Source organism: Sus scrofa, chromosome 1 (assembly GCF_054392235.1).
Source record: "Sus scrofa isolate SSC_HxYL_T2T_F1_AM1 chromosome 1, Sscrofa_HxYL_maternal_Yorkshire_Landrace_v2.0, whole genome shotgun sequence".
Classification (NCBI taxonomy): domain Eukaryota; kingdom Metazoa; phylum Chordata; class Mammalia; order Artiodactyla; family Suidae; genus Sus; species Sus scrofa.
The window spans coordinates 113114567-113142521 of NC_139383.1; the positions used below are offsets into that span (position 1 = coordinate 113114567).

General features: G+C 36.2%; 1 protein-coding gene across 10 annotated transcripts; it reads left to right on the forward strand.

Moving 5' to 3' along the window:
* The first annotated feature begins 1608 nt into the window (after positions 1-1608).
* On the forward strand, positions 1609-27900 carry POLI (DNA polymerase iota). 10 transcript variants are annotated; one of them, XM_021093324.2, is made up of 10 exons: positions 1609-1942; positions 3334-3456; positions 5735-5899; positions 10265-10417; positions 12576-12812; positions 16120-16298; positions 17637-17728; positions 22504-22634; positions 24488-24693; positions 26822-27900. In XM_021093324.2, exons 1-10 carry the CDS (start codon positions 1795-1797, stop codon positions 27641-27643), a joined length of 2256 nt encoding a protein of 751 aa, XP_020948983.1. In that variant the 5' UTR covers positions 1609-1794; the 3' UTR covers positions 27644-27900. The 10 variants fall into 10 exon arrangements, 9 of the variants coding, with proteins under 9 accessions (XP_020948983.1, XP_084822560.1, XP_084822531.1 ...); XM_084966434.1 differs by having other exon boundaries at positions 1701-1903; positions 26523-27900; XM_084966405.1 differs by having other exon boundaries at positions 1701-1903.
* Positions 27901-27955: the final 55 nt, after the last annotated feature.

Below are 27955 nucleotides of genomic sequence, written 5' to 3' on the forward strand. Positions count from 1 at the left end.
TGCTGGCCTATTTCACTTTTAGTCAAGGTGCTGAGTGTTTGTGAGCCTAGGGCTCTTTAAAAAGGATCTTTTTTTTTTTTTAATTTTTAATTTTTTTTTTTTTTTATTTTAATGGCCAAACCTGTGGCTTATGGAAGTTCCCAGGTTAGGGGTCAAATTCAAACTACATCTGCAAACTTTACCACACCTTGCTGCAATGCCAGATCCTTAACCCTCTGAGGGAGGCCAGGGAACAAACCTGAACCCTCATGGATAAATGTGAGATTCCTAACATGCTGACCCACAACAGGAACTCAAGGAACTCTTAATCTGCCATGGTATTTCCCTGGTTTGTATCATTCTCAACATGGAGGAATTAAAACAAAGTACCTTAGTTGTCTACAAGTAATTGGACCCTTGAAGACAGCCAAAGAGGTACTTAGTGGCCAAAAAGGCCCTTAATCAAAAGCACTTTATCTACACCTATCAAACAGCAATCACAAAGAAGGCAGCATAGCTTTAAATTGGTGACTTAAATCCTAGACTGAAGACTTTTAGGGAATTGGTCCACAAGTCTTAAGAGTGGAATACCCCAAAAGGAAGACTTGGTCTCCAAACCACTGAGCCCCAGTTCTGCCTGTTATTCCTTCTTTATGGATATAGCAGCATGTCCTTGAGTGGGTTTCTCAAAGTTTTCACATCATATTTATAAGAGAAAATCCTGTTTAAAAAGACCCAAAGTATTGTGTGTGTGTATATATATATATATATATATATATATATATATATATATATAACACACACAAGCGCCCCCCTCCCCCAGACATTTCCAAATTTTCTCTATTGGAAGAAACACACACACACACACTCTCACAGGCACAGAAGGCATCTCAACAGAAGGAAAGAGAATAGACACTTGCATGACACTATTTTGAACACATTGCAATATTACGTTATGTTAGTTTTCTTTCTTCCTTTTTTTTTTTTTTTTTTTTTTTGCTTTTTAGGGCCACACCAGCGGCGTAAGAGGTTCCCAGGCTAGGAGTCGAATCTGAGCTGTGGCCACTGGCCTACACCACAGCCACAGCCATGCCAGATTCCAGCTGCGCCTGTGATCTACACCACAGTTCACAGCAACAGTGGATCCTGACCCTCAACCCACCACTGATCCAGGTCAGGGATCGAACCCGCGTCTCCATGGATACTAGTCAGACTTGTTTCCCCTGAGCCACTAGGGAAACTCCTCATTTGTTCAATTAATTGCAGTACACTCAAGACAATCTTATCCAAAGCTCATGTATCAAAATCTTATTTAGTTTAGATGATTGAAAATTCAGGGATCTAATCTGTCACAGTCTCTTTGAATCAATCAACAAACGAAAATGCCACAAACTTTAATACATTTGCTAATGATATTAGTTTACGTGGTTACCTTGCTCTTATAATTTCCACCCTTTCCCCAACCCCCATCACCATAAACCATTTAGCGTCTAAGGGTTCGCAATTTTGCTAACAGTTGTTCAGAAGAACAAGCTGGCCTCTGAGTACAGATAAAGAGCTAAAATGTGTAGGGTGGGACTAACTCTTAAGACCTCAAAAAAAAAAGGAGCTGTTTGGAACCACAATTCCACACTCGGGCCTCGGCTGGGAGGGAGAGAACCTCTGCACGTGGGTCAGTAGGATTTCCCCGCCCGAGCGATCCTCCCCGCAGCAGGCAGGTCGGTTCCGAGAGCGCAGGCGTGAACCCGGAGCGGCTTCTCTGGAGACCAGGCGGAAGCGGCGGCGAGCAGAGCTGCGGTTGGCCGCCCGGGCGGGATGGAGAAGCAGGGGGTGGAGCCCGAGGAGGAAGGCAGCCGTGACGAGGGAGAGGACGCGGTTCGGGCCATGGAGCGGCCGGAGGCGGGGGCGGCATGTAGCTCGCCGGGTTCGTCCGGGCCTGAGGAGCCCGACGGCCTCGCTTGGTGTAAATTAATAGGGCGGGGCGGGGCGGGGCGGGGCGGGCGGTCGCCCGGGGCGGCGGCGGCGGCGGCGGCCGTTGGGGTGCGACCGTCCCCGCCCCTTTCAGGTCCTTTCGTTTTCCCCGCACCGCCGAAATAGCTTCCCTTTGCTGCCTGGTGTTTGGAGGCGAAAACCCCCAAAAGGGCTGGCTTTGCCTAGGAGTAGGGTGGGCGCAGCAGTGTTAGTCCAGGGTGCATTTGTGATCCCTCAAACAGCCCCGTGAAAGCCAGAGAGGCCCCCAGGCGCTTTAGGTTGCAGAAGCGGGGAACCTTGTCGCCCGCTTGGCAAAACTCGGGCCTGGCCTCAGCCGGGATGGGAGGAGATGGCTCATCGCCGAACCCGGGACGAGGCACGTCTGCTGTGGCCGCCTCTCCGGTGACCCAAGTACAGCTCTTGGGCCCTACCTTGTACCTCCCCAATCCCAGGGCCTGAGGTCAGGGCTCTCATTCCTTGCTCCCCCTGTCCCTTTTTAAAAACTTTAATTTTGGAATAGTTTTAGATTTGCCAAGAGAGGCACAAATAACTTTAATATCTTCATTTGTCAAAACTAAGAAGTTTTAACATTAGCATGGTGCTATTAACTAAAGGACAAGCATTATTCAGGTTTTACCAGTTTTTCCCTGTTTTACCAGTTACTTTCCTGTTCTAGGATCTAAACCAGAATAGCACATTGCATTTAACCTGCCTTGTATTTAACTGGTGCTTAGAGCTGGCATCTCTTCTGCCCCCTCCCTCAGTTCGTGAACTACTTTTTAAAGTCCGGGAAATATTTACTCAGTGTTCCAATTTAGCAAGTATTGGTGGTCTGTTATATGCCAGGCTCTGTTATAGGTATGGGGTAACCAGAGTTTAACCAGATAATCCTGATCTTATATGGGAGTTAAATATAGTGTACTGGTTCTGTCTTCTGCTATTTGTATTTCAGATTATTTTTTTAATTTAAGGATGTGCCGCTTAGAATAGTTTTTAAGTTGGTTGAAAATCAGTGTTTAAACCTTTCTACCCCTTTCAATTTACTCTTAAGTTTTACTATAAACTTCCAAGTGCTAGGATTACCTCTGGAATCTTCTATCATTGATCATTTTTTTCCCTTAAATTTATAACTATCCTGAGAAAAATAGAGCACACAAAGAACTTCTAAGTAAATAAACAGGACTGAAAACCGTATGTGGCTGGAGTTTCTGTCATGCCTTTATAATTTTTAGATGCTTGGCACATGTAATAAATCCAGGGGAAAAACTTTTAAAATCACTCAGCATTCTTCTTTCTCTGTTGCCATGTTTTACGGAACTGGTCTTTGCTCAGAATTAATAAGCAGCCTGAATGTATTTTTGTATTTCTTTGCATATTGTGCAGCAGTTCATGATCAAGTGGTGCCAGCAGGAAGTTCATCTAGAGTCATAGTACATGTGGATCTGGATTGCTTTTACGCACAAGTAGAAATGATCTCAAATCCAGAATTAAAGGGCAAACCTTTAGGTAATTTTGGACTTTGATACTATTTTCATTGTATAATAGGATTCGTTATTCACTATTCTGATTTATTAACTGTATTAATAAATGTTGGAAGCAGTTCTACAACAGTAGACAGTAATCTGCTTCACTACCAGGTATAAACTTTATAAGCCTCATTAAATAAATAGTGAACGTGACACAAGTAGTTAGCCTACTAAACACATGAGCAGAAAGACCATTTGAACTTTTAGTCTTTTTTTCAATGTTTGAAAATTTACAACCATCTGACTCAGAAACATAATGAATGAATTTTTGTGGATGTTTTTATCTGTTTTTCCCCCTTTTGAAATTAACTCTTGAATTTGTGTAACATCTGACAAAATAGTTGGATTTTGAACAGAACCTAAAATATTAAGTCACATGGAACAAGCTTTCCATAAAAACAAGCTTTCTTTTAAAATAAAAGTCAAAGGGAAAATTTACGTTGGGGATTTACTTAACTATTGTGTTGACTTGTTTAAACATTTTTATTATATTTTAAATTGAAAAAGTAAATTTCTAAAACTTTTTTAATGCATATGGTAAAGATTTATCCTTTAGTAAAGCCATAAAGAGCAGTTTTGTTTCCCTTGCTGCTACTCTTTGGTGTTTACTTTGGTTTGTTAAATCCCAATTCAACCCAACCTAGTTGTCTATCAGAGGAATGACTGACATGACTAGTTTTTGGTATGCCAAGGTCAGTCTATGATCTTTATGCATTTTCCTCAGGGTGTCAAGGAGTTAGGATTAGGGACTTAAATTTTCTTCTAGAGGCATTTGTAATTAGCATTGTAACAAGATACTCTGTAAATAATACTTAGTAAAAAGATATTGTGTAGTTAAGAAGCAGGAGTGAAAGTTTAACAATAAGTGAGAGATGTGATGCTGGAAGTTTCTAGGAGAAAGCAACATAGTCTTTCGTTTGTATTCAACAAATATGTGAGTACTTGGCTTGGGCTGGTAACACTGTTGAGTCCATATCTGGCATTAAAGGACTACTTTTTTGGTAAAGGAACTACTAATCTGTTTTTTATATTGTTCACTGATGAATCATAAATTACTTTTGACCCAGTGATTCTATTTTTAGGCATAATCTAATGTATCAAAAATGTATAATGTTTCATATTTTTTGCCTTGTTTATGATATCGAAATTTTATTTATGATAGGATATCAAAATTTCAGAAACAGAATGTCTTACATTAGGGAAATTGACATAACCTTTTTTTTCCCTCCAATATTTGTGTTTTATGTATTTTAGATGTATGTTACTTTTACAGTGGTAAACCAGTAGTCAACTTATGTAAAGAGAAAAGCAAATAATTTTAGAAGTTTTAAGCCCCCAGTAAGCTAGAATTTTTAAACTATCTGTAGATCATAATTTACTCATTTTTTAATGAGGAGGGGGCTCATAATGCCACCTCACTGTCTTAATTTCCTCAGATTACTATGAAGAACCGTTCAATTATTAGAACATTTATTGGGGGAGATCCCTAGTAATTTGCTGTAGGTTGGCACTTGTAATGAACACTGCTTTATATTCACTGGAAAGTTAGTCAGGAGATAAGTGAGGCTTTCTAGCAGCAACAAATAGTTAATTGCACTCCGTTACTTTCATTTTACTTTATTTTTTGGTAAAACATGGCCTAGAGTTATAAATAAAGTTATATAGAGTTAATTCACTGTAACTTAATCTGGTTTTGCATTGTCTGAAAAAAAATTCCTGGAAGGATTTTATTTGTATCTTTTTGCTGAAGACTTTGTAGAATTGTTAATTTGTGGTATTTTTTGTTAAATTATACTTTATAGAACTTGGATGAGTGGAGGCTATGCCTTTTAACTGTTTTTATTCTCTCTCTCTTTTTTTTTTTTTTTGTCTTTTGTCCTTTTAGCACTGCACCCGAGGCATACGGAGGTTCCCAGGCTAGGGGTCTAATTGGAGCTGTAGCCTCCAACCTACACCACAGCGACAGCAGACAGCAACGGGAGATCCCAGCCATGTCTGTGACTTACACCACAGCTCACGGCAACACCGGATCCTTAACCTTAACCTGCTGAGCAAGGCCAGGAATGGAACCCGAAACCTCATGGTTCCTAGTCAGATTAGTTTCTGCTGCTCCACAACAGGAACTCCAACTGTTTTTATTCTTATCAAAACATTGTATTTACAATTTACAAATATAATATGGACTTAGTAAATTACATTTAATTTTAATTTAATTTTAGTCCTGTTCAATTTTCTCATAAAATATTTATTTCTTATAGGGGTTCAGCAGAAGTATCATGTGGTTACCTGCAACTATGAAGCTAGGAAATTTGGAGTTAAGAAACTTATGAAGGTCAGAGATGCAAAAGAAAAGTGTCCACAGCTGGTATTAGTTAATGGAGAAGACCTGACACGTTACAGAGAGACGTCATACAAGGTTACAGGTACAGATTATGGGCAGTATACTTTCAGCATTAATTTTTAATCTTTTAATAAATATAAAATGTAAGTCAGTTTCTTTCTTCTTTTTTTCCCTTTGCTTTTTAGGCCTGTACCCTCGGCCTATGGAAATTCTCAGGCTAGGGCTGAATCAGAGCTGCAGCTGCCGACCTACACCACAGCCCCAGCAAAGCAGGGTCCGAGCCATGTCTGCAATTTATGCCACAGCTCAGAGCAACGCCAGATCCTCAACCCACCCAGCAAGGCCAGAGATTGAACCCATGTCCTCATGGATACTGGTAGGGTTTGTTCCTGCTGTGTCTCCATGGGAATTCCAATCAGTTTCTTTTTATTTTGGGTCTTTCCCACCTTAAAAATATTTACATGAGTATGACTAATAATGTTATGAGTATTGGTGACAAAAATGTATAGGTGAAAATAATTTGAATTCTGTCACAACCAGTGTTTACATAAAATGAGAAAATGTAAAAAATTTAAAGAGAAAATGGGAGAAGATAAACCAAAGAAAACTGTATATTTTAACTATTAAGTTTAAATAAACTAGTAATACACTGTACTCTGACGCACTAATGGTTGAGAGAGGCTTCAATAATGTTTGATTAATATAATTTCAAACCTGTATTTTAGGAACTTTTAGCAAAGATAATGCATATTTTTTTCTTATATTTTATGTATATATTAAATATTACAGTGTAGATAAACTCTCCCTTACTGAGGTTTGGGTTTGAATCTTAGTGTTCTAGTAAATTACAGGAAAAAATGAAATAATGTATGTACTGGCATGTGGCAAATAAAAACATGTATAAGAATCAGCTTTTTATTTATCTTACTTGATATTGTTTTTATTTGTTCTTTTGTTCTTTGTAGCCATTTTCAGATGAAAGGGTTAAATATAATATCCAAAAGCTCTTACACATTAACTCTAAAAAGAAACTTCAGAAAAATGGACAAAGGATATGAATAAATAGTTGACACAAAGAAAAAAACTCAACAATGTGGAAAAAGAATGCTGGAATTCATTAGTGCTAAAAAATTAGTATGAAAAGTAGAAACAGTATGGAAAAGTAGAAATAAACTATTACAGCCTTTTAAAAACAATTTAGAAGAGATCCCTGGTGGTTCAGTGGATTAAGGATTTGAGTTATCACTGCTATGGCTCAGGTTACAGCTGTGGTGTGGGTTTGATCCCTAGCCTGGGAACTTCTGCATGCAGTGGGTGGGCCAAAAAAATAAAAAATTAAAACAATCTAGAAACATTTTTGGAAATTAAAAATGCATTTTATGTTCTTTAACCTAATAATTTCACTGCTGGAGATTTATCTAATAGAAATAAAAGAATGTATATGTACAAAAATGTCTTATTGTAGTATGGACTAAAAATGCGGACTGAAAATAGATGCTCATCAGGATGAGAGTGGCTAAATAAACTAAAACTTCCTTATGATGGAAGATTATAACCATTAAAAAGAATGCATTGGTGCTATACTGTTGACCCAAAGATACTCCTTTTGAGTGAGTAAAAGGCAAGGTGTTAAAACCTGTATTAGGTTTTTCCTCATGTGTAAAACAACCAAAACCCTTCCCCAACATATATGTATATGCGTATCTATGAAAAGGAAGAGAAACATGAGAGGATGTACACCAGGTTTTTAACATTGGTTAACTTCTGAAAAGGAAGAGACAGGGCTAAAATGGGAGGAAGGGGGAAGAAGGGATAGCCAAGCAAAAAAGACAAGACTGTGTTCCCAGAATATCACTTGTGCATTTGTGCACAGTGATGTGTGTGTGTCCGAATATTCAGAAGTTACATTTTACTGTAGACAGAAGAGATGATATAAAGCATACAGTTGTGCATGTTGCCTTTGTTCTTGGTGATCTTTCATGTCATTCATTTAGCTCTTCCTCATTCTTTTTAATGCCTGCACAGTATTCCATTGTATTTTGTTCCAAACTTACTTAATCATTCCTTTACTGATAATGAAGACTGTATGTCCCATTTTATGCCTCTTGTCCCTACATACTTATTAACAGCACCTCCTTTTATTCAAAAGATATCTTGTTTTGCATTATAAATTATGTGGTTTCTCTGATAGTGAATGATTATTAGGCCGTTATCAGTTTTTTGTTCTTAAAAATAAATGCTTCACTAGATATTTTCATATAGAAATTTTCACATGCTTTCGTGAAAATATCTGTAACAGAAGTTCTTGGAGGTTAATTTCTAGATCAGATATAATTTGCATTAGAAATTTTGAATATTGCTATGTGTTGCACTTGAGATTGTCCCAATATGTATGAGAGTATTAGATATTCATAAAGATTTTGCCTGATAGGTGAAAAAATAGGAAATCACTCTCTTGATTTGTATTTCTCTATGAGTGAGTTTGAATATTTTTTTCATATATTTTTGGTCATATATATATTTTTTCTGTGAGTGGCCTATTCACTTGGGCCTGTTTTAATTTGGTTTGTTCATTTCTCTTCTGATTGGCTTTTGTCATTGTTTTGGGACATTGAGGAAGTTAGCCCTTTGATGGTCATGTGTTAGAGATATATTACCAGTTTGTGTTTTGCCTTTTTATTTTATTCTATGATATCAGACTTAGCAGTCTTTCTCTTATGATTTCCGTGCCACCGCAGCTTTTCACAGTGAAAATATCCTGGAGATTCAGTGAACAAATCTCAGTTTTTATACTGATCCTTGATTTGTAAAGTAATGTCTGGAAAGAATTAAAAATGCACTAAAGTAATAAAAAATATTCTAAGCATGAGTTGTGCATTGACAAAAAGTTATTTTGTTAATTTTTCTTGTCATATTTTATGAGTTGAAATAACTCTAATAGTACTCTACTGAATTTATCTCAGACTTATTTATGAAGTATAACCTTGTTGTTTATTTTATTTATTCTTCAGTATTACATTTTTGTCTAGATGGTTTTTTTCTCTAATTATAAACTCTTCTCTTTGGTCTCGTGTAGTCATATGTTTAATACATGCATCTTGTTTATAAAGTTGGCAGATTGACAGCAAAAAAATTAATGCTGTAAAATTGGGTTGTGATGATCGTTATATGACTATAAATGTAATATAATTCACAGAGTAATTAAAAAAAATAAGTTAACTTCAGGCATAGGATAAGTGATTTATTCCTGTGACCTAGTAATAGAACCAATATAATCAGTGTTCAGCGATCCACCAGTTTTGTTCATGATTCTGTATTTAACTTGGCTGTTGCTTAGTACTTAAAACTTTCTCCTTTATTTTTCTCATATAGTATTATTTTGATAAATGTCTTATTTTATTTTCTATCTTTATTGTTGGACATCAGATATATACTTTTGCTGGGGGTGGGGGTAAGCAGAAATTGATGACAGAAATTAAAAAGAATTCTTCTATATGATCAGACACATTGTCAGTTTTTTCTATGAGTAGATAAACGATTTTCTCTAAGTAGGTTGGAAGTAATTTTTGGTGGGCACCAGATCATGTTATCTTTATTAATTGTTTTCTCCTGCTGTTATCAGTGTTGGCATCAATAAAACATACTGTATTATAGGACTTTAAGAATCTATCTATTTTTATATAATAAGCTAATAATTTGTTTTCTGTTCTCCAGCTGCTATCAATAGGTGATTCCGAGAGAAGTGAAAGTTTCTTCTAAGGACTTCAAAGTTATTAATTTTAATCCTAAAAATAAGAATTAATAGTCTCTTTGAACTTATTTCAAATCTTGTTTCAGCTCAATTTAGTAAATATCTGACTTAAGGACAAGGCATTGTGCTAGATGCTAGATGCTGGACATTCAAATTCATGTAAGTCATGGTCCATCTCTGCCCTTAGGGAGAGAGCTGGAGGATGACTAATCAAAACATTGCATTGTAGTGTATTTTGAAAATTAAGTAACTTTTTTTTTTTTGAATCAGTATTGGAAATTTTAAATTTTGTTTTGCCTTTTTAAAATTCTTGTGAAAAATATAGCTAGATTATATTATTACTTGTTTTTATTTTTCTAAGCATTTATTCTTTGACCTATTGCTTCAAGATCATATTTAAGCATTGTATTTAATGTTAGAGAAATTCTAGGTATAGAAGATTGAGCTAAATATATTGCTATGAGTATCTGCCCAAGAAATGTTATTTTTGACCTTATTTTGTGGGAAAATATTTCCTCTACTTAGAATGTGGTGCAGAAAAAAAATCGCAATTAACTAAGGACCTTATTAAAGATATTGTGGAACTGTGAATATATGTAAAACATTTAACAACATACATTTTTTAACATAAAAGAGTTAAATCTGTTCTAATTATAACTTTACTTACATCTGTGCTTCAATATTATTTTATTTTAGAGTTGTTGGAACAGTTTAGTCCGCTTGTTGAGAGACTTGGGTTTGATGAAAATTTTGTGGATCTAACAGAAATGGTTGAGAAGAGACTGGAGCAGTTTCAAAGTGATGACCTTTCAGCAGTGACTGTGTCAGGTCATGTATACAAGAATCAACGTAAGTGGATTCTTACTCATTCTATTTAGTAAATAAAGGTAGTTACATTCCTTAATGTTCAGTCAGTTCAGTGAGTCGACTATGTCTTTCTGAAAGTTTTATGGCTTTTGTTGGAGGTATAGCCATATTTCAGCAACCTAAGGTAGTTAAAATTAGGTATTACTATTCCATATTAAATAGGCAGAAAATGGTATTTTGATGACACGTCGCTCAGTGCTTTGTGCACTTTTTATTTCTCTAACACAGTCCTGTGTTACCGTTTTTTGTTTTTGACTGCACCTGCAGCTTACAGAAATTCCCAAGTCAGGGATAGAACTCATGCCACAGCAGTGACCTGTGCCACAGCTGACTTGAGCCTCAGCAGTGATGACACCAGATCCTTAACCCACTAGGCTACCAGGGAACTCTGTGTTACCACTTTTAAGTTATACCTCTTTAGGTCATCTTTAAGTTATGGGAGTTGTCTTTTTAGAGTAATTTTTGATTCTCCTAAAACCATCTTTAAGCAAAATTTTAGGTAGATCACATTTGTCTTTGTGGCCTTTTTTGCTTGTTCATTTCAATTCCCCAAGGTGCCAAGACCCTCCCAAGGTAGCCCTTCTGGGAGCTTGTCTAGGCCTACCTGCCATCTTTTGCACGTTCGTATTTATTAATTCAAATAATCTTTGCCAGTTCTTAGCAAGAAAGCAGAATGGTTCATCTTCACATATTAAAATATGAATAACTGATGATATTTCCATGCGAATATAAGCCGCAGTCAGCTCCCCTAAATATCTAATTAGACTTTTAGACATCTTATGACTGCTGGTGACTTCCACATAGAAGACAAGCTACTCTGCTTTTGTGTAAGACTTGTCCTGACTTACTTGCTTCTAGGTCTCAGCCAGCCATAAATGTTTCCTCTTATGCTTCTTTTTTGAGGGCTGTGTGATCAATCGCCAGTCATTCTCCACCTCCTGATATTAAAGAACAGAGGTAGAGCTACAGTTCTCTTTTAGAAGAAGATATGAAGCTTCAATGTGTCTTGTACCTGTCCTCTTTTGTCACTTACAAGGTCTTGGTAGCAAGAAGTTTCTGTGTTTCTGTATAATTGTTAAAGCAAACTTGGATTCTATTGATTGGAACATATTAGCGAGAACTAGATTTTATTTCCTAAAATGTCTAATTCTTCAAGAATTCTTTCTCCTCCCCATACCCTTTTGTTAAAAAAAAAATTTCAAATCTATCGAAAAGTTGACAGAATAATACAGTGAGTACAGTCAAGATGCTCTTCCTTGTAGATGTACCCATTATTATCATTTTGCCACATTTTCTTTATCTTGTGTTCTGTTTATTGGTTGGTTGATATATTGAGAACCATTTGAAAGTAAATTACAGGCATCATGAACTTCAGAAACTCCTGAGGATAAGAACTCTCTCATATAAACTCTTTTTTTTTTTTTTTTTTTTTGCTTTTTAGGACCACACTTGCAGCATATGGAGGTTCCCAGGCTAGGGGTCTAATCGGAGCTACAGCTGCCAGCTTATGCCACAGCTACAGCAATGCCAGATCCTTAACCCACTGAGTGAGGCCAGGGATCGAACCCGAAACCTCATGGTTTCTAGTCAGATTCATTTCCACTGTGCCGCTATGGAAACTCCTCATATAAACTTTAATACCATTTTCATACCTCAGAAAATTTGTTTCTGTATAATTTCCCTATACTTTTAATAAAAGATCTCTTAGACTAAATATAAATCCAAAAGTGTTCTCAGTAGTACATACCACTAATGTTTAAGTTTAGATTCAGATCTTTAAAGCTTTCTCATTAGAGTAATACTTTTACTTTTATGCTTACTTCCAGGTAAACATGAGTAAAAGTTTTACTAATGCCAGTAGGAATTTTTAATGAGAGATCAGTTACTGTAATCTGTTAGTCATTAAGCACTCCTAGTAGGCATTCACGGTCACAGGCCCTTGGAATTAACTTGCGATAGTTACTTGCTTTACAGAATTGCTGTGGAGAACAAAAGAGACTAGTTAAGTGTATAGCAGCATGGTGGTGTTGGGGTATGGGAATGGATATACATTAAGCCCTTTATCTTTTTTAAACTCCTTTGTAAAAATGAAAATGAAATTTTTGGTGGTGACTTTTAACAACAATGGCTGTTTTTATAGCTATTAACCTACGTGACATCTTGCACATCAGACTGCTTATTGGATCTCAGATTGCAGCAGAGATGCGGGAAGCCATGTATAATCACTTGAGTCTCACTGGCTGTGCTGGAGTGGCTTCTAATAAATTATTGGCAAAATTAGTTTCTGGTGTCTTTAAACCAAATCAGCAGACAGTCTTACTACCTGAAAGTTCTCAAGATCTCATTCATAGTTTGAGCCACATAAAGGAAATGCCTGGTAAGACAAACGTATTTGAAAAGTGTATATTGGTTTTGTTATATTTCAAGTTACAAATTAAATTGCATATTTAATTGTATTAAATTACAGATAAATGTAACTAATTCTTAGAACCTATGCACTTGGTTCTTGGTCAAAACCGAAAAAACCTGCCATTTTCTGGAAGGAATCTATGTTAGGAAAAGTATGAAAGTACTTTTCTAGTTTCTCCTACTTTTGTTTAGTTTGAATGCAATCATGAAAGTTATAACCTGGAAACATGATCCTTTATTTTTTTTGTCCCTGGTTATACTTTTATACTGTAAATTGCATCTAGAAAAAGAAGTTGGTCTTTCACTAACTCTTATTTTGAGATTATGTATAAAATATTAAGGCTGCAAAGGATCTTCTAAAGCGTCTTGGCCAACATTTTATTTTAAGGATGAGGAAATTCATGTTTTGAGGAGTTCAGTGACCTGTTTAGGTCATGGGACAAGTTTGTATCTTTGAAGATCAAATGCTTGACATTTTTATAGACCATTCATTAGTAATGGATGTGTTAAACTACATTTCTATAGCTTTGGCCGGGATTAAGATATTAATAGAATTCTGTGGAAGAGAATTTCTAAGACTACTGAAATGTAACCATTAGATGTCATAACTTCACAATTTTAACCCATGTTTGGGTTCCGTAGTGTGTTATACACTGCCTTGCCTTCCTCAATTTGGTATAGTCATAACTTAAAGTTTTTTGGGTGACTCTGAGTCTGTTCTGGCAAACAATTACTATGTCAGGCTGTAATAAATTGAAGACTGTGTACTGTGACATAACATTATTACTTGGCTTTACTACAGTTCTTATTTTCATTTTTTCCAGGCTTTCTCATTTCTTCCTTATTGCCAAATTGCCAGCCCTCATTTTTTTTGTTGTTGTTATGAAAATATCTGTCACTTCACTTTAATAATTCCTGCTATAGACCTATCACCTTTGATTTACTTCTTCCTTTACTGTACAAGGATAACTGTAGGATTAATTTTTAAAAATGAGAGGAGTAAAGGAGCACTAAGTTGCCTGAGGATTTTTCCTATGATAAAGTATGACTGAGTTTTAGTGCAAGAATTTTGTGATAGGAGTTTTGCTAATGAGAAAATGTGTTTGTTTGCTTTCTGGCTCGAAGATGTATTCGAAATAATTACTGTCTCCAGATGTAAATGTGTGGTATTGTGTATAGGAATCAGTCAAGTTAGCTATTAATTAGCACATAGTAATGAATTGTAACTGCTCTAGAGACCATCTCTCCTTTTTACTTTCTTTTTTCAGGACAGTGGGGTGGAGGGCACACTCATGGCATATGGAAGTTCCCAGATGAGGCATTGAATCTGAGCCACAGCAGCAACGTATGGTGCATCTGTGGCAATGGCCAGATCCTTAACCCAAGGCACTAGAGCAGAAACTCAGTGACAATCTTTCCTTACATGAATAATAACTGTGATTCTTCAATACTTCCATGGTTTTGTAGAACAGGTGGTAAAAATTTCATTTTATCAAGACAGCATTTATTGGTTATCTCTTTTTAAAATTTTTTTAAGTTGTTATTTCCCCAATACAATTTTTTTCCTACTGTACAGCATGGTGACCCAGTTACACATGTGTAACATTCTTTTTTTATCACAATATCATGCTCCATCATAAGTGAATAGTCACAGTTCTCAGTGCTACATAGCAGGATCTCATTGCTAATCCATTCCAAAAGCAATAGTTTGCATCTATTAACCCCAAGCTCCCAATCCATCCCACTTCCTCCTCCTCCCCTTGGCAACCATAAGTCTATTCTCCAAGTCCATGAGTTTCTTTTCTGTGGAAAGGTTCATGTGTGCCATATATTAGATTCCATATCTAAGTGCTATTATATGGTATTTGTCTTTCTCTTTTTGACTTACTTCACTCAGGATGAGAGTCTCTAGTTCCATCCATGTTGCTGCAAGTGGCATTATTTCGTTCTTTTTTATGGTTGAGTTGTATTCCATTGTGTATATATACCACATCTTCCTAATCCAATCATCTCTCAATGGACATTTGGGTTGTTTCCATGTCTTGGCTATTGTGAATAGTGCTGCAATGAACATGCGGGTACATAATGTCTTTTTTAAGGAAGGTTTTGTCCGGATATATGCCCAAGAGTGGGATTTCTGGGTCATATGGCAGTTCTATGTATAGTTTTCTAAGGTACCTCCATACTGTTCTCCATAGTGGTTGTACCAGCTTACGTTCCCACCAACAGTGCAGGAGGGTTCCCTTTTCTCTACATCCCCTCCAGCATTTGTTATTTGTGGACTTATTAATGATGGCTGTTATGACTGGTGTGAGGTGGTATCTCATGGTAGTTTTGATTTGCATTTCTCTAATAATCAGGGATGTTGAACATTTTTCCATGTACTTGTTGGCCATCTGTGTATTTTCCTTGAAAAAAATGTCTATTCAGGTCTTTTGCCCATTTTCCCATTGGGTTGTTGGCTTTTTTGCTGTTGAGTTGTATAAGTTGCTTGTATATTTTAGATATTAAGCCCTTGTCAGTTGCATCATTTGAAACTATTTTCTCCCAATCTGTAAATTGTCTTTGTTTTCTTTTTGGTTTCCTTTGCTGTGCAAAAGATTGTCAGTTTGATTAGGTCCCATTGGTTTATTTTTGCTTTTATTTCTGTCGCGTTGGGACTGACCTGAGACAGCATTTGTAAGGTGGATGTCAGAGAATGTTTTGCCTATGTTCTCTTTCAGGAGTTTGATGGTGACTTGTCTTATATTTAAGTCTTTGAGCCATTTTGAGATTATTTTTGTGCATGGTGTGAGTATTGTTCTAGTTTCACTGATTTGCATGCAGCTGTCCAGGTTTTCCACCCATACTTGCCAAAAAGACTGTTCTTTTCCCATTTTAGGTTCTTGCCTCCTTTGTCAAAGATTAATTGACCATAGGTTTCTGGGTTCTCTATTCTGTTCCATTGGTCTGTCTGTTTTGGTACCAGTACCACTGTCTTGATGAATGTGGCTTTGTAATATTGGCTGAAGTCTGGGAGAGTGATGCCTCCTGCTTGGTTTTTGTTCCTCAGACTCTTTATTCATTATGTTATACTGGAGTTGTTAGGTTTTTGAGGTGGTTTGTAACTCAGAGGTCTTAAGCAGAACAACAACCCAATTTTTTAATAAATTATGATCTTAGCAAAATAACAATTATGATATCAAAAGATATGGTTGATATATTTATAACATTTTAATTAGCTAATTTTAAGAAGAAAAGCTATTGTAACACCAGATGCATCTTTTTTTGCTTAGGTATTGGCTATAAAACTGCCAAACGTCTGGAAGTACTGGGTATCAGTAGTGTGCGTGATCTTCAAACCTTTTCATCCAAAATACTAGAAAAAGAATTAGGAATTTCAGTTGCTCAGCGTATCCAGAAGCTCAGTTTTGGAGAGGATAACTCTCCTGTGACACCCTCAGGACCACCTCAGGTACATGAGGCTGATATTTATTTTAATTTTGTACTGGTTGTCCCATTATTTGAGGTAAAGATTTCTATTTTTTGTTTGTTTGTTTTGTCTTTTTTTTTTTTTTTTTGCCTTTTCTAAGCCCACTCCCGTGGCATATGGAGGTTCCCAGGTTAGGGGTTGAATTGGAGCTGTAGCCGCCAGCCTTTGCCAGAGCCACAGCAATGCAGGATCTGAGCCTAGTCTGCGACCTACACCACAGCTCACAGCAACGCCAGATCCTTAACCCACTGAGCAAGGCCAGGGATCGAACCCGAAACCCAAAACTTCATGGTTCCTAGTCGGCTTCGCTAACCACTGTGCCACAACGAGAATTCCCTTAACTACTGTGTTCTTACTATTTCTATTTGCTTATTAGGTTAGTACATGATCCCTCTGCAATGATTAGATTAATGTTCTTAAATTGTTTTGTTTTGTTTTGCCTTTTTTTTTTTTTTTAAGGGCCACACCCACGGCATATGGAGGTTCCCAGGCTAGGGGTCTAATCAGAGCTGTTGCTGCTGGCCTACGCCAGAGCCACAGCAATGCCAGATCCGAACCGCGTCTACAACTCACACCACAGCTCATGGCAACGCCGGATCCTCAACCCACAGAGCAAGGCCAGGGATCGAACCTGCAACCTCATGGTTCCTAGTCAAGCTCATTTCCACTGTGCCACGACGGGAGCTCCACTGTTCCTAAATTGAATCTGAGAATTAGTATTTATCTCTTTGAATACTACTTATAGGAGGGGAAATATTGTAATTTTTAAAAATCTTGAGTAATCTAGATTTAAGACTCTGGAGTAATCTAATGATTTAGGAAATGGAGAAAGGTATAATTACCTAGATAACAGTGATTAAGTTTTTCCTAAGTGATATGTATATGTATATATTTAAAATCATATTTAATCTTCACAGCGAACCTTCCATACAGGTAGTACTATTGTTTATTCTTACCCTTTTCCTCTCCATATTCCCTCTTCCTCTCATTATTTTTTTAAGATGAAGATACTGTATTTTAGAAAGGTTAAATAACGTGCCCAAGGTAAACTCAGACTCAAGTCCTAGGAGATTAAGAGCCTCACTGTAATCACATAAAGCTTAGAGCTGGTACTAGAGCTTTGTAATTTTCTTGACTGCCAGTGCACTTTCTAGTGGAGTACAATAACTTGTAGATAAAAAGGTTAATATAAAAGTGAACTAAATGACTCAAACTAAGCACAAAAGGTAAGTTAGTAAAGAATGTGTTGAATATTTTTTTTTTTGATATATACACTGATATTTGTGTTTATAATAATCCTTATTTGTGCTTCTTTGGTAGTCCTTTAGTGAGGAAGATTCATTTAAAAAATGTTCATCAGAGGTGGAAGCTAAAAATAAGATTGAAGAACTGCTTGCTAATCTTTTAAACAGGTGCTTTTTCCATTTTGTCATATTATCTTATAGATTCTGTATATAATACATGGGATAAAGTACTCAATATTCTATCTTGGAATTTACAGATTAACTGGAGACTAACAAAGTAAAGAAAGATAATTTGTCATTAAGTTTTTCTACATTTAAAGTCTTAAAAAGATAGTAACAGATGCTCTTAATTAAATTTAATTCATCTATTTCCATTAGCCTTTTTTTTTTTTTTTTTTTTTTTTTTTTTTTGCCTTTTTAGGCCTGCACTTGCAGCATATGGAGGTTCTCAGGCTAGCAGTTGAATTGGAGCTGTAGCCGCTGGCCTATACAACAGTCACAGCAATGCCAGATCCGAGCCACATCTGCCATCTGCACCACAGCTCATGGCAACACCGGATCCTTAACCTACTGAGCAAGGCCAATCATTGAACCTGCATCCTCATGGATACTAGTCAGTTTAGTTTCTGCTGAGCCATGATGGAACTCCCCATTAGTCTTAATCTTAATAACATTGTGGTTTTACTGTGGATCTTAAGTTGCTTATCATTACCTATGGGAGTTTTATGGGTATCTCTAGAATCTACACCCCTAAATTTGTGGTGATTGAGGATAGGAAATTGGTGGAGAAAGCAGACAAACTTTTATCTCCCGTGCCTTAGACTGTGAAAGAAAATGGAGTCAGATGAAGTAATAGCTAAATGGGACTGTGTGTGAGCAATGAGAGCGATTGTGGGTATGCATAGTGTTACTGGTCTATGAATATAGGAAGAGTGTAAGTTGGGATTATGAGTATACAAATAGCATTACATAAACTGAACAAGATAGTTTTCTGATGCTCTTTTGATGTCAGATACCTATTTCTCAATACTCCTTAGAAGGGTATGATCTCTCTTCCTCCCATTTCTTTGATTTCTCAAAGTAGGATGTCAGGGGTCTAACAGTTTTGGGTAGGCATGCTTTTGTAATGATGCTAGGATGGCTACTGTGACTAGAGAAAATGGTTTTTGGATGATTCTAACTCACAGAAAACTGATAAAGTGAAATTTCCTACAACTTTGCTGTGACATGCACTTCAGTTCTCATGTCTTAAGCAGGGCTGTGCAGCTCATTGTTTGCTGCACGCAACTGGCCGGCTCTGTTACCTAGCTTCAGTGATATGACTCAGGCTGAGCCTGTGAGTGTGCTGGTGAAACTGGGTCATCTGCTTTGCTTCTGCTAATGTAAGACTACTATGAAATGCCTGGTCATTGGAAACATTTCTGCACATAGAGAAACCACAAGAAGTATAGGTTTTATAGGTTCTCTGATTTGAAGAGTCAATTAGAAATGTGGCTAGATGCACTAAACCTGTGAAATACTATTAACCATTTCTCCTGATCTCTGCGTGCTATTCCCTCATCTATAGTGGCCCCTTACTTCAGTGACTTAGGTATGTAATACCATCTAAGTGACTGGCAAAAAAAAAAAAAAAACTTGCGTATATGTTCTAGAGCATATGATGATTAATACTATAGGTTTATAGGAGATTAAACTATACGCTTTTTTTTTAATTTGAAATCCATGTATGTTTGGACAATTTTTATTTTCAAAAAGGAGTACCACAGCATGAAATAATGTTATAATATTTCCTTGACTTTTTTTTCATTTTTTTTATTAAAAGGAGTACCACAGCATGAAATAATGTTATAATATTTCCTTGACTTTTTTTTTCATTTTTTTTATTACTCAAATGAATTTATCACATCTGTAGTTGTATAATGATTATAACAATCTGATTTCACAGGATTTCCATCCCACAGCCCAGGCACATCCCCCCACCCCCCCAAACTGTCTCCTCCGGAGACCATAAGTTTTTCAATGTCTGTGAGTCAGCATCTGTTCTGCAAAGAAGCTCAGTCTGTCCTTTTTTCAGATTCCACATGTCAGTGAAAGCATTTGATGTTGGTGTCTCATTGTATCGCTGACTTCACTTAGCATGATAGTTTCTAGGTCCATCCATGTTGTAAAAAAATGCTGGTATTTCGTTCTTTTTAATGGCTGAGTAATATTCCATTGTGTATATGTACTACATCTTCTTGATCCACTCCTCTGTGATGGATGTTTAGGTTGTTTCCATGTCTTGGCTATTGTAAATAGTGCTGCAATGAACATTGGAGTACATGTGCCTTTGCGAGTCGTGGTTTTCTCTGGATAGATGCCCAGGAGTGGGATTGCTGGATCAAATGGTAGTTCTGTGTTTAGTTTTCTGAGGAATCTCCATACTGCTTTCCACAGTGGTTGCACCAATTTACAATCCCACCAACAGTTTTTAACAGGGTTCCCTTTTCTCCACACCCTCTCCAGCTCTTATTGTTTGTAGACTTTTGGATGATGGCCATTCTGGCTGGTGTAAGGTGGTACCTCATAGTGGTTTTGATTTGCATCTCTCTAATAATGAGTGACATTGAACATCTTTTCATGTGTTTCTCGGCCATCCGTATGTCTTCTTTGGAGAATCGTCTGTTTAGATCTTCTGCCCATTTTTTGATGGGGTTGTTTGTTTTTTTGGTATGGAGCTGCAGAAGGTGTTTATAAATTTTGGAGATTAATCCCTTGTCAGTTGATTCACTTGCAAAGATTTTCTCCCATCCTGTGGGTTGTCTTTTTGTGTTGTTTAGGGTTTCCTTTGCTGTGCAGAAACTTTGAAGTTTGATTAGATCCCATTTGTTTATTTTTCTTTTTGTTGTCAATACTCTGATAGGTGGATCTGAGAAGATGTTGCTGTCATTTATGTCAGAGAGTGTTTGGCCTATGTTTTCCTCTAGGAGTTTGATAGTGTCTGGTCTTATATCTAGGTCTTTAATCCATTTGGAGTTTATTTTTGTGTATGGTGTTAGGGAGTGTTCTAATTTCATTCTTTTCCATGTGGCTGTCCAGTTTTCCCAGCACCACTTATTGAACAAGCTGTCCTTTCTCCATTATACACTTTTGAATCATTCTCTAGGCACTGGTTTTAAGATTGCTTGGAGTCTAACCTTTTTCTAGTATGTTTTAGTTATAGGAACCAATTCATACTCATTGAATTGCATATTAACTGAATAGAACGAGTTTAACTGGAAGATATTTAAATTAGTAACATGTTTACAGGAACCATTTAAGATATTTTAGGAGTTCCCGTCCTGGTGCAGTGGTTAACAAATCTGACTAGGAACCATGAGGTTGCGGGTTTGGTCCCTGCCCTTGCTCAGTGGGTTAATGATCCGGCGTTGCCATGAGCTGTGGTGTGGGTCACAGACTTGGCTCGGATCCCGAGTTGCTGTGGCTCTGGCGTACGCCGGTGGCTACAGCTGTGATTCGACCCCTAGCCTGGGAACCTCCATATGCCGTGGGAGCAGCCTTAGAAAAGGCAAAAAAAAAAAAGGTATTTTACTACCTTAAGTAAAGCAGCAGTAAAGAATTTTTGTGGTAAAGCAATAATGAAAAATTATTTACTACAGCAATCTAAATTTTCTGATTTTAAATCAGCCTTAGTAGGTTTAACAATATTTGTGTTGTTTGTGATTTTTTTTAATGTATTGTCATATATATAGAAAAGAAGGTATTATTTTGCTGACATTTATTTTCTCCAACAATTCAGTTTTCTACTTTAAAGTAGAAAATATCATTTGAAACTTTTGTTTTCAACACCAAAACCAAGACTTTTTAAGATGCACAGACATGTATTTTCTAATTATAGCATATAATTGATCTTTCACTTTATTGTTCTAATATGCCATATAATGGTGGTATTAGTGATTCCCTTGGATCTATTTGAGGAGTGTTTTTTGACAAAAATAATCTCATTAAATTTTTTTTCTTTTTGTAATCTTATTTTTTTAATGCGTAAAAAATCTGTCATTTTTTATATATTTGCTTCTGTCAGCGAATGATTTCTCAGTTTCTTAAATTTCTTGCTGATTTTTTTTGTTGTTGTTGTTATTGTTTTTATGGCTGCACCATGGCATATGGAAGTTCCTGGGCCAGGGATTGATTGAATCTGAGCCACAGCTGCGACCTATGCCACACCTGCAGCAAAGCCAGATCCTTTAACTCACTGTGCTTGGCCAGTGACTGAACTTGTGCCTCCATAGCGACCCAAACTGCTGCATTTGGATTCTTAACCCACTGTGGCACAGTGGGAGCTCTGCTGCTGATTTTTAATATGTTGCTTTTAGTTATGTTTTGGATTTGGGTTATATAATGAATTGTTACAATTCTATCTTATTTCTGTTCTTTTTCTGATAGCACTCAATTTTGAGTGAGGCCTGAGGACCTTACATTTGAAATTTCAGAGTAATTTCCTTGGGTTATTCGAGGGCTTTTATTGTCTACTCCCTAGCTATCAACTGTATTTGTAATTGTTATCATAACTAAATTGGCACCTTCTGTAAATGAGATAGATTAGACTATTAAAAAAACTTTAGGAGTTCCCATTGTGGCATAGTGGAAATGAATCCAACTAGGAACCGTGAGGTTGTGGGTTTGATCCCTGGTCTTGCTCAGTGGGTTAAGGATACAGCGTTGCCGTTGAGCTGTGGTGTAGGTCACAGATGTGGCTCGGATCTGGCATTGCTGTGGCTCTGGTAGTGGTGTAGGCCAGCAGCTACAGCTCTGATTAGACCCCTAGACTGGGAACCTCCATGTGCCACAGGTGTGGCCCTAAAAAGACCAAAAAAAAAGAAAAAAAGGAAGAAAAATACCAAAAAAACTCTTTAGATAATACTATTCCTAATTCCTTGTTTCTTCTTTCTCTTTATTTTTAGAGTCTGCCAAGATGGAAGGAAGCCACATACAGTAAGATTAGTAATACGCCGGTATTCTTCTGAGAAGTACCATGGCCGTGAGAGTCGTCAGTGCCCTATTCCCTCCCACGTAATTCAGAAGATAGGGACAGGTAATGGGATAATTTTCTGATAATTTAATTGGCAGATTGAACTCTTAATAATACAAACTCTGAGTTAGAAATATGATCCAGAGATTGGTAGTCTTCACAGAGTTAGTGAACTCTTAAGTACCTTTATTCTAGAAGGAATTTTTACTAGAAAACTTTGTTATTTTTAAATAAATATTTAACAGAAACAAAACAAATATTTAAGAAATATTAAACATTCTTAACTGAGATGCCTAATATTAAATATTAATGTTTACATTATTATAAATATTAACTATCTCAGTTAAGAATGTTTTCCTACTTCAGAGAAAACAAAGCCATAATAATTATATGGCATGACATAACTTCTTTATGGGCATTTAGATTTTTTCCATTTTTTGGCTATTATGAAAAATGCTATGAACATATGTGTGCAAGTCGTTGGGCAGATATATCTTTGGTAGATTACAAGGAGTGGAATTGCTGGGGTGTGTGGTAAGTTGAACTGTAAGAAAATACCAAACTTTTTACAAAGTGAGTATAATAATGCATACTCTCACCAACAAAGTATAGAGGGTTCCAGTTTTTTTCACATTCTCACCAACATTTAGTATTGTCACTTTCTTTTATTATAGTCATTCTCATGGCTGTGTATTTCATTGTTTTTGTTTTTTTTCCTTATATGGATAGTCCTTGATATCATATCTAGAAGTTCTTTGCCTAACTAAAAGGTCATAGATGTTTCCTCCTGTGTTTTCTTTCAGAAATTGTATAGTTTTGAGACTTATTCTTAGATCCACTTTGAATTAGTTTTTATGTGTTGTGTAAAGTCTTAGTTTGTTCTTTTGCATGTGGATTTCTAGTTGTTCCACAGAATTTGTTGCAAAGACTATTCTTTTGCCATCGAATTGTAATGGCACCTTTGTCAAAAACTAATTGAATGGAGTGCCCATTGTGGCTCAGCAGTAACAAAACCGACTAGTGTCCATGAGGATGTGGGTTTGATCCCTGGCCTTGTTCAGTGGGTTAAGAATCTGGCTTTGCTGTGATCTGTGGTGTAGGTTGTAGATGCAGCTCTGATCCCGAGTTGATATGGCCATGGCGTAGGCCAGCAGCTACAGCTCTGATTCGACCCCTAGCCTGGGAACTTCCGCATGTCGGAGGTGTGGCCCTAAAAAGCAAAAAAACAAAAACAAACAAAACTAATGACCATAAATATAAGGTTTATACTTATTCCATTGATCTGTGTTTATCCTTATACCAGTTCCATACTATCTTAATACTTTGTTGCAAGTTTTGAAATTAGGTAGTGTAAGTTTTCCAGTTTTATGAAGTTGTTTTGGCTATTCATGGTCCTAGTCTTTTGTTTGTGGGAAAATTTTTAAATAAGAATTTTGATTTCTTTATTTGTTATGAGTTATTCTGATTTTCTATTTATTTTGAGTCAATTTTGGTAATTTGTTTCTTCTAGGAAGGTATATGTTTCATCCAAGTTGTCTAATTTGTCAGCATGAAGTTGTTAATTCTTAGTATTCTTTTGATTTTTGTAAGGTCTATAGTGATTGCCCCTCTTTCATTCTTGATTTTTGTAATTCGTGTATTCTTTTTTCTTCCTTTGTTGTTCCAGCAATCATTTATCAATTTTGTTTATCTTTTCAAAGAGTCAGAATTTTCTGACTTCATTATTCTCCCGTAACTAGAAGTCCCGTACTTCAAATCTTTTGAAAAATTTAACTCATTTGGTATTTAGTATTAATGTTGAGATATCCCAGATACCCTAAGAATTTTAATATCTTAATTTAAATTTATAAATTAGACTAAGATCTTAATTATGATGTAATGCATTTAGATATTGTCATCTTAAACATTTTATTTAGGAAATTATGATGCGATGACCCCAATGGTTGATATACTTATGAAACTCTTTCGAAATATGGTGAATGTGAAGATGCCATTTCATCTTACCCTTTTAAGTGTGTGCTTCTGCAACCTTAAAGCACCGAATACTGCTAAAAAAGGGACTATTGATTATTATTTAACACCATCATTATCAACAACTTCATGCTCTGGCAAACGCAGTTTTGTAAGTACAGTGTTCCTGGAATTATATTGTTAAATTACAAATAAAATTTTATGTTATAATTTAGTGATTCTTTTGGGTGATATGATTCGAATGACTTCATATTAAGGTTACTAGCTTTGTATATTAATATATGCTGTGGATATAAGAAGAAAACATAAGCATCACTGGATAAAAGAGAAAACTTTATGAGGTTCTATGTTTTGAAAGTGTTAAAATATCCTATAGTAGTCCATAGGAATATAATGATTAGCTCATATGAAAATATCTTCAAGTACTGGAAATCAAATCTTGTTGTCATGTTAATTTATACATAAGCTACCAGCAATCTCCCCCACCCATGTTTTTAATTCAAACATATTTTCTTGGTTTTGAAATTATATTGAATTCTGATAGCAATATTAATATAATATGACTGCTCATTTTATACTTGTAGAAATTAAGTGTGACATTAGAGAGGCAGAAGCCAGTCATATTTTCAAATGACTGCAACAAAATACTATGTATATACAGCCATTTGGGAAACTTTTGTTTATTTATTTATTTTATCTTTAAGGGCTGCACCTGTGGCATATGGAGGTTCCCAGGCTAGGGGTCGAATCAGAGCTACAGCTGCTGGCCTACACCACAGCAGCAGCGACACAGGATATGAGCTGCATCTGCAACCTACTCCACAGCTCACGGCAATGCCAGATCCTTAACCCACTGCGCGAGGCCAGGGATCGAACCTGCATCCTCATGGATGCTAGTTAGGTTCACTAACTGTAGAGCCACAATGGGAACTCCAAGCTTTTGTTTATTTAATATGTGGGATACTTTAAAAAATAATCATCCTTTATTAAATTTCTTATGCCTACAATTAATCCTTAATTTAAAATATTTTTATTATTTTAAAAATTTCTATTGTTTAACCAGTCAGTATAATTTTAGTAATACTTTTATTTATATTTAAGCTTATAATGAGAACAGTGTTATAGAAATAATAAATTAGTGCCCACATCAAATTACTTCTTTTCAGTCATCCTTTTTATTCTATTCATTAACTGAAATTTTAAAAAATGTTTACTTTTTAATCTGTAGAATGAGAATTAAAGGTCTTTAATTCACCTTAATATTAGAGAGGTAAATGTAAGTGAAAGTACCTTGTACATGTCTGGCACACAGAAGGTACTCAGTAAATACAGAGGCCCAAATCTCTTTCTGTCTTTGTTTTTTTTTGAAGTTATTTTTCTGTTGTTTCCTGAGTTATTTTTGATTGTGCATACATTTTGATGGTGCTAAAACTAAAGGGAAATTTTAAGTGAAAAAATTATGCAAATTTAAAATGGAAGGTGTTTTAAAGTTTTTATTTCATGTAAATATAATAGTATTACTTTTTTTTTTTTTTTTTTTTTTTTTTGTCTTTTTAAGGCTACACCTGCGGCATGTGGAAGTTCCCATGCTAAGAATTGAATTAGCTGTAGCAACTGGCGTACACCACAGCTATTAGCAATGTTAAATCTGAGCTGAATCTGCGACCTACATTGCAGCTTGCCACAACACAAGATCCTTAACCCACTGAGTGAGGCCAGGGTTCAAACCCATCTTATCATGGATATTAGTTGGGTTCTTAACCTCTTGAGCCAAAGTGGGAGCTCCCAGAAGAGTATTACATCTTAATAATGTTATTGAATTTTTACCATGGAAGTATTTTTTTCTTTCTGTTAAATGTTACACTTCAAAACAGGGAATTTTAGAAAACTAGCCCTTGAAGCCATCTGTGCATATACATACATTTTAGATATTCTTGGTGAATCAATTACCTTTCTAGGCCACTATTCTTTTATTCACAGAATTGGAAGTTTGAGTACATAATTGTTAAGATCCTTTCCAAGTCTCCAATACTTGCCTACTTTCTGGCTCAGTACTATCTAAGAAGGAAGCCTCTTCCTGGAATAGTGAGTAAAGATCCACAAAACAGTGTGAGTAATTGTGGTGGATTAATCATTTCTAGTTGTTTGGAACTGGCCAAAAGGATTCAGGTTATGGAGCAGGATAGAGACATGTGAGTCACCTCATAGTCACATTTCAGCAGCATGAATATTTAAAAGGTATCAGATATCTAAATTATTCTGTTATCCTTATGTTCTAGAAAATGAAAGACACTCATATGGAGGATTTTTCCAAAGACAAAGAAACAAACAGGGATTTTCTACCAACTGGAAGAATTGAAAGTACAAGAACTGGGAAGTTGCCACCAGATCCTACACATTTCTCTAAAGCGGAAGACAATAATGAATGTCCACTCTCCTCGCTTCCTGAGGGTATTGACCAAGAAGTCTTCAAGCAGTTGCCAGTAGATATTCAAGAGGAAATCCTTTCTGGAAAATCTAGAGAAAAAGTTCAAGGGAAAGGAAGTTTGAGTTGTCCATTACATGCTTCTAAAGGAGTATTATCTTTCTTTTCTACGAAACAAATGCAGCATGGTTCCTTAAATCCTAAAGATCATTTATCCAAGAGCAAACAGATATCCTCTGTGTCTCCCTGTGAACCAGGAACATCAGGCTTAAATAGCAGTAGTTCCTCTTACTCATCTAGCCAGAAGGATTATTCACATTATTTAGACAGCAGCTTAAAAGATGAACGCATGAGTCAAGGACCCAAAGAATCTCAAGGATTCTACTTTTCAAATACAAACCCTGCTGTATCTATTTTCCATTCATTTCCAAATTTGCAGAATGAGCAACTTTACTCCAAAAATTGTTCTAGAGATAGCCATGAGCAACCAGTGGCAACAGTCTCTCATCATGAAGGACTTACAGAAAATAGAGAGCAAGATTCTCTTGATGAGAAATTTGCTTTTCCTTCTGACATTGATCCTGAAGTTTTCTATGAACTACCAGAAGAGGTACAAAAAGAACTGCTGGCTGATTGGAAGAGAGCAGGATCAGATTTCCATACTGCACATAAATAAGCATGTTCTGAAAAAAGGGAAACACCGTTTTTCTCAGATGATCAGTTTATTAAGCTCTTCTGAATTAAATACTAATGGATACTTTCAATAATGTAGAAATACAACAGAAGATGTTCTAGATAAAGCAAGCATAGTTGTGGGAAGTAAATTCTGGCACAAAGCATAGAAATTTTCATAACAAATAATGTAAAATATTACCTTCCTCTTGTTTCTAAAGCTGTTTTGTATTGCTTTTCAATAAAAAAAAATCATGGTCAGCATGAGTACATTTTACATACATTGTGGAAACATTGGAGGGAAGATATATATGCC

Bases quoted from the DNA above. Each gene is read 5' to 3' on its own strand.
- POLI (XM_021093324.2), top strand. From the start codon at position 1,795: ATGGAGAAGCAGGGGGTGGAGCCCGAGGAGGAAGGCAGCCGTGACGAG. The intron at 3,457-5,734 runs GTAATTTTGGAC...TATTTCTTATAG, and splicing joins ATTAAAGGGCAAACCTTTAG to GGGTTCAGCAGAAGTATCAT. The intron at 17,729-22,503 runs GTGCTTTTTCCA...CTTTATTTTTAG, and splicing joins CTTGCTAATCTTTTAAACAG to AGTCTGCCAAGATGGAAGGA.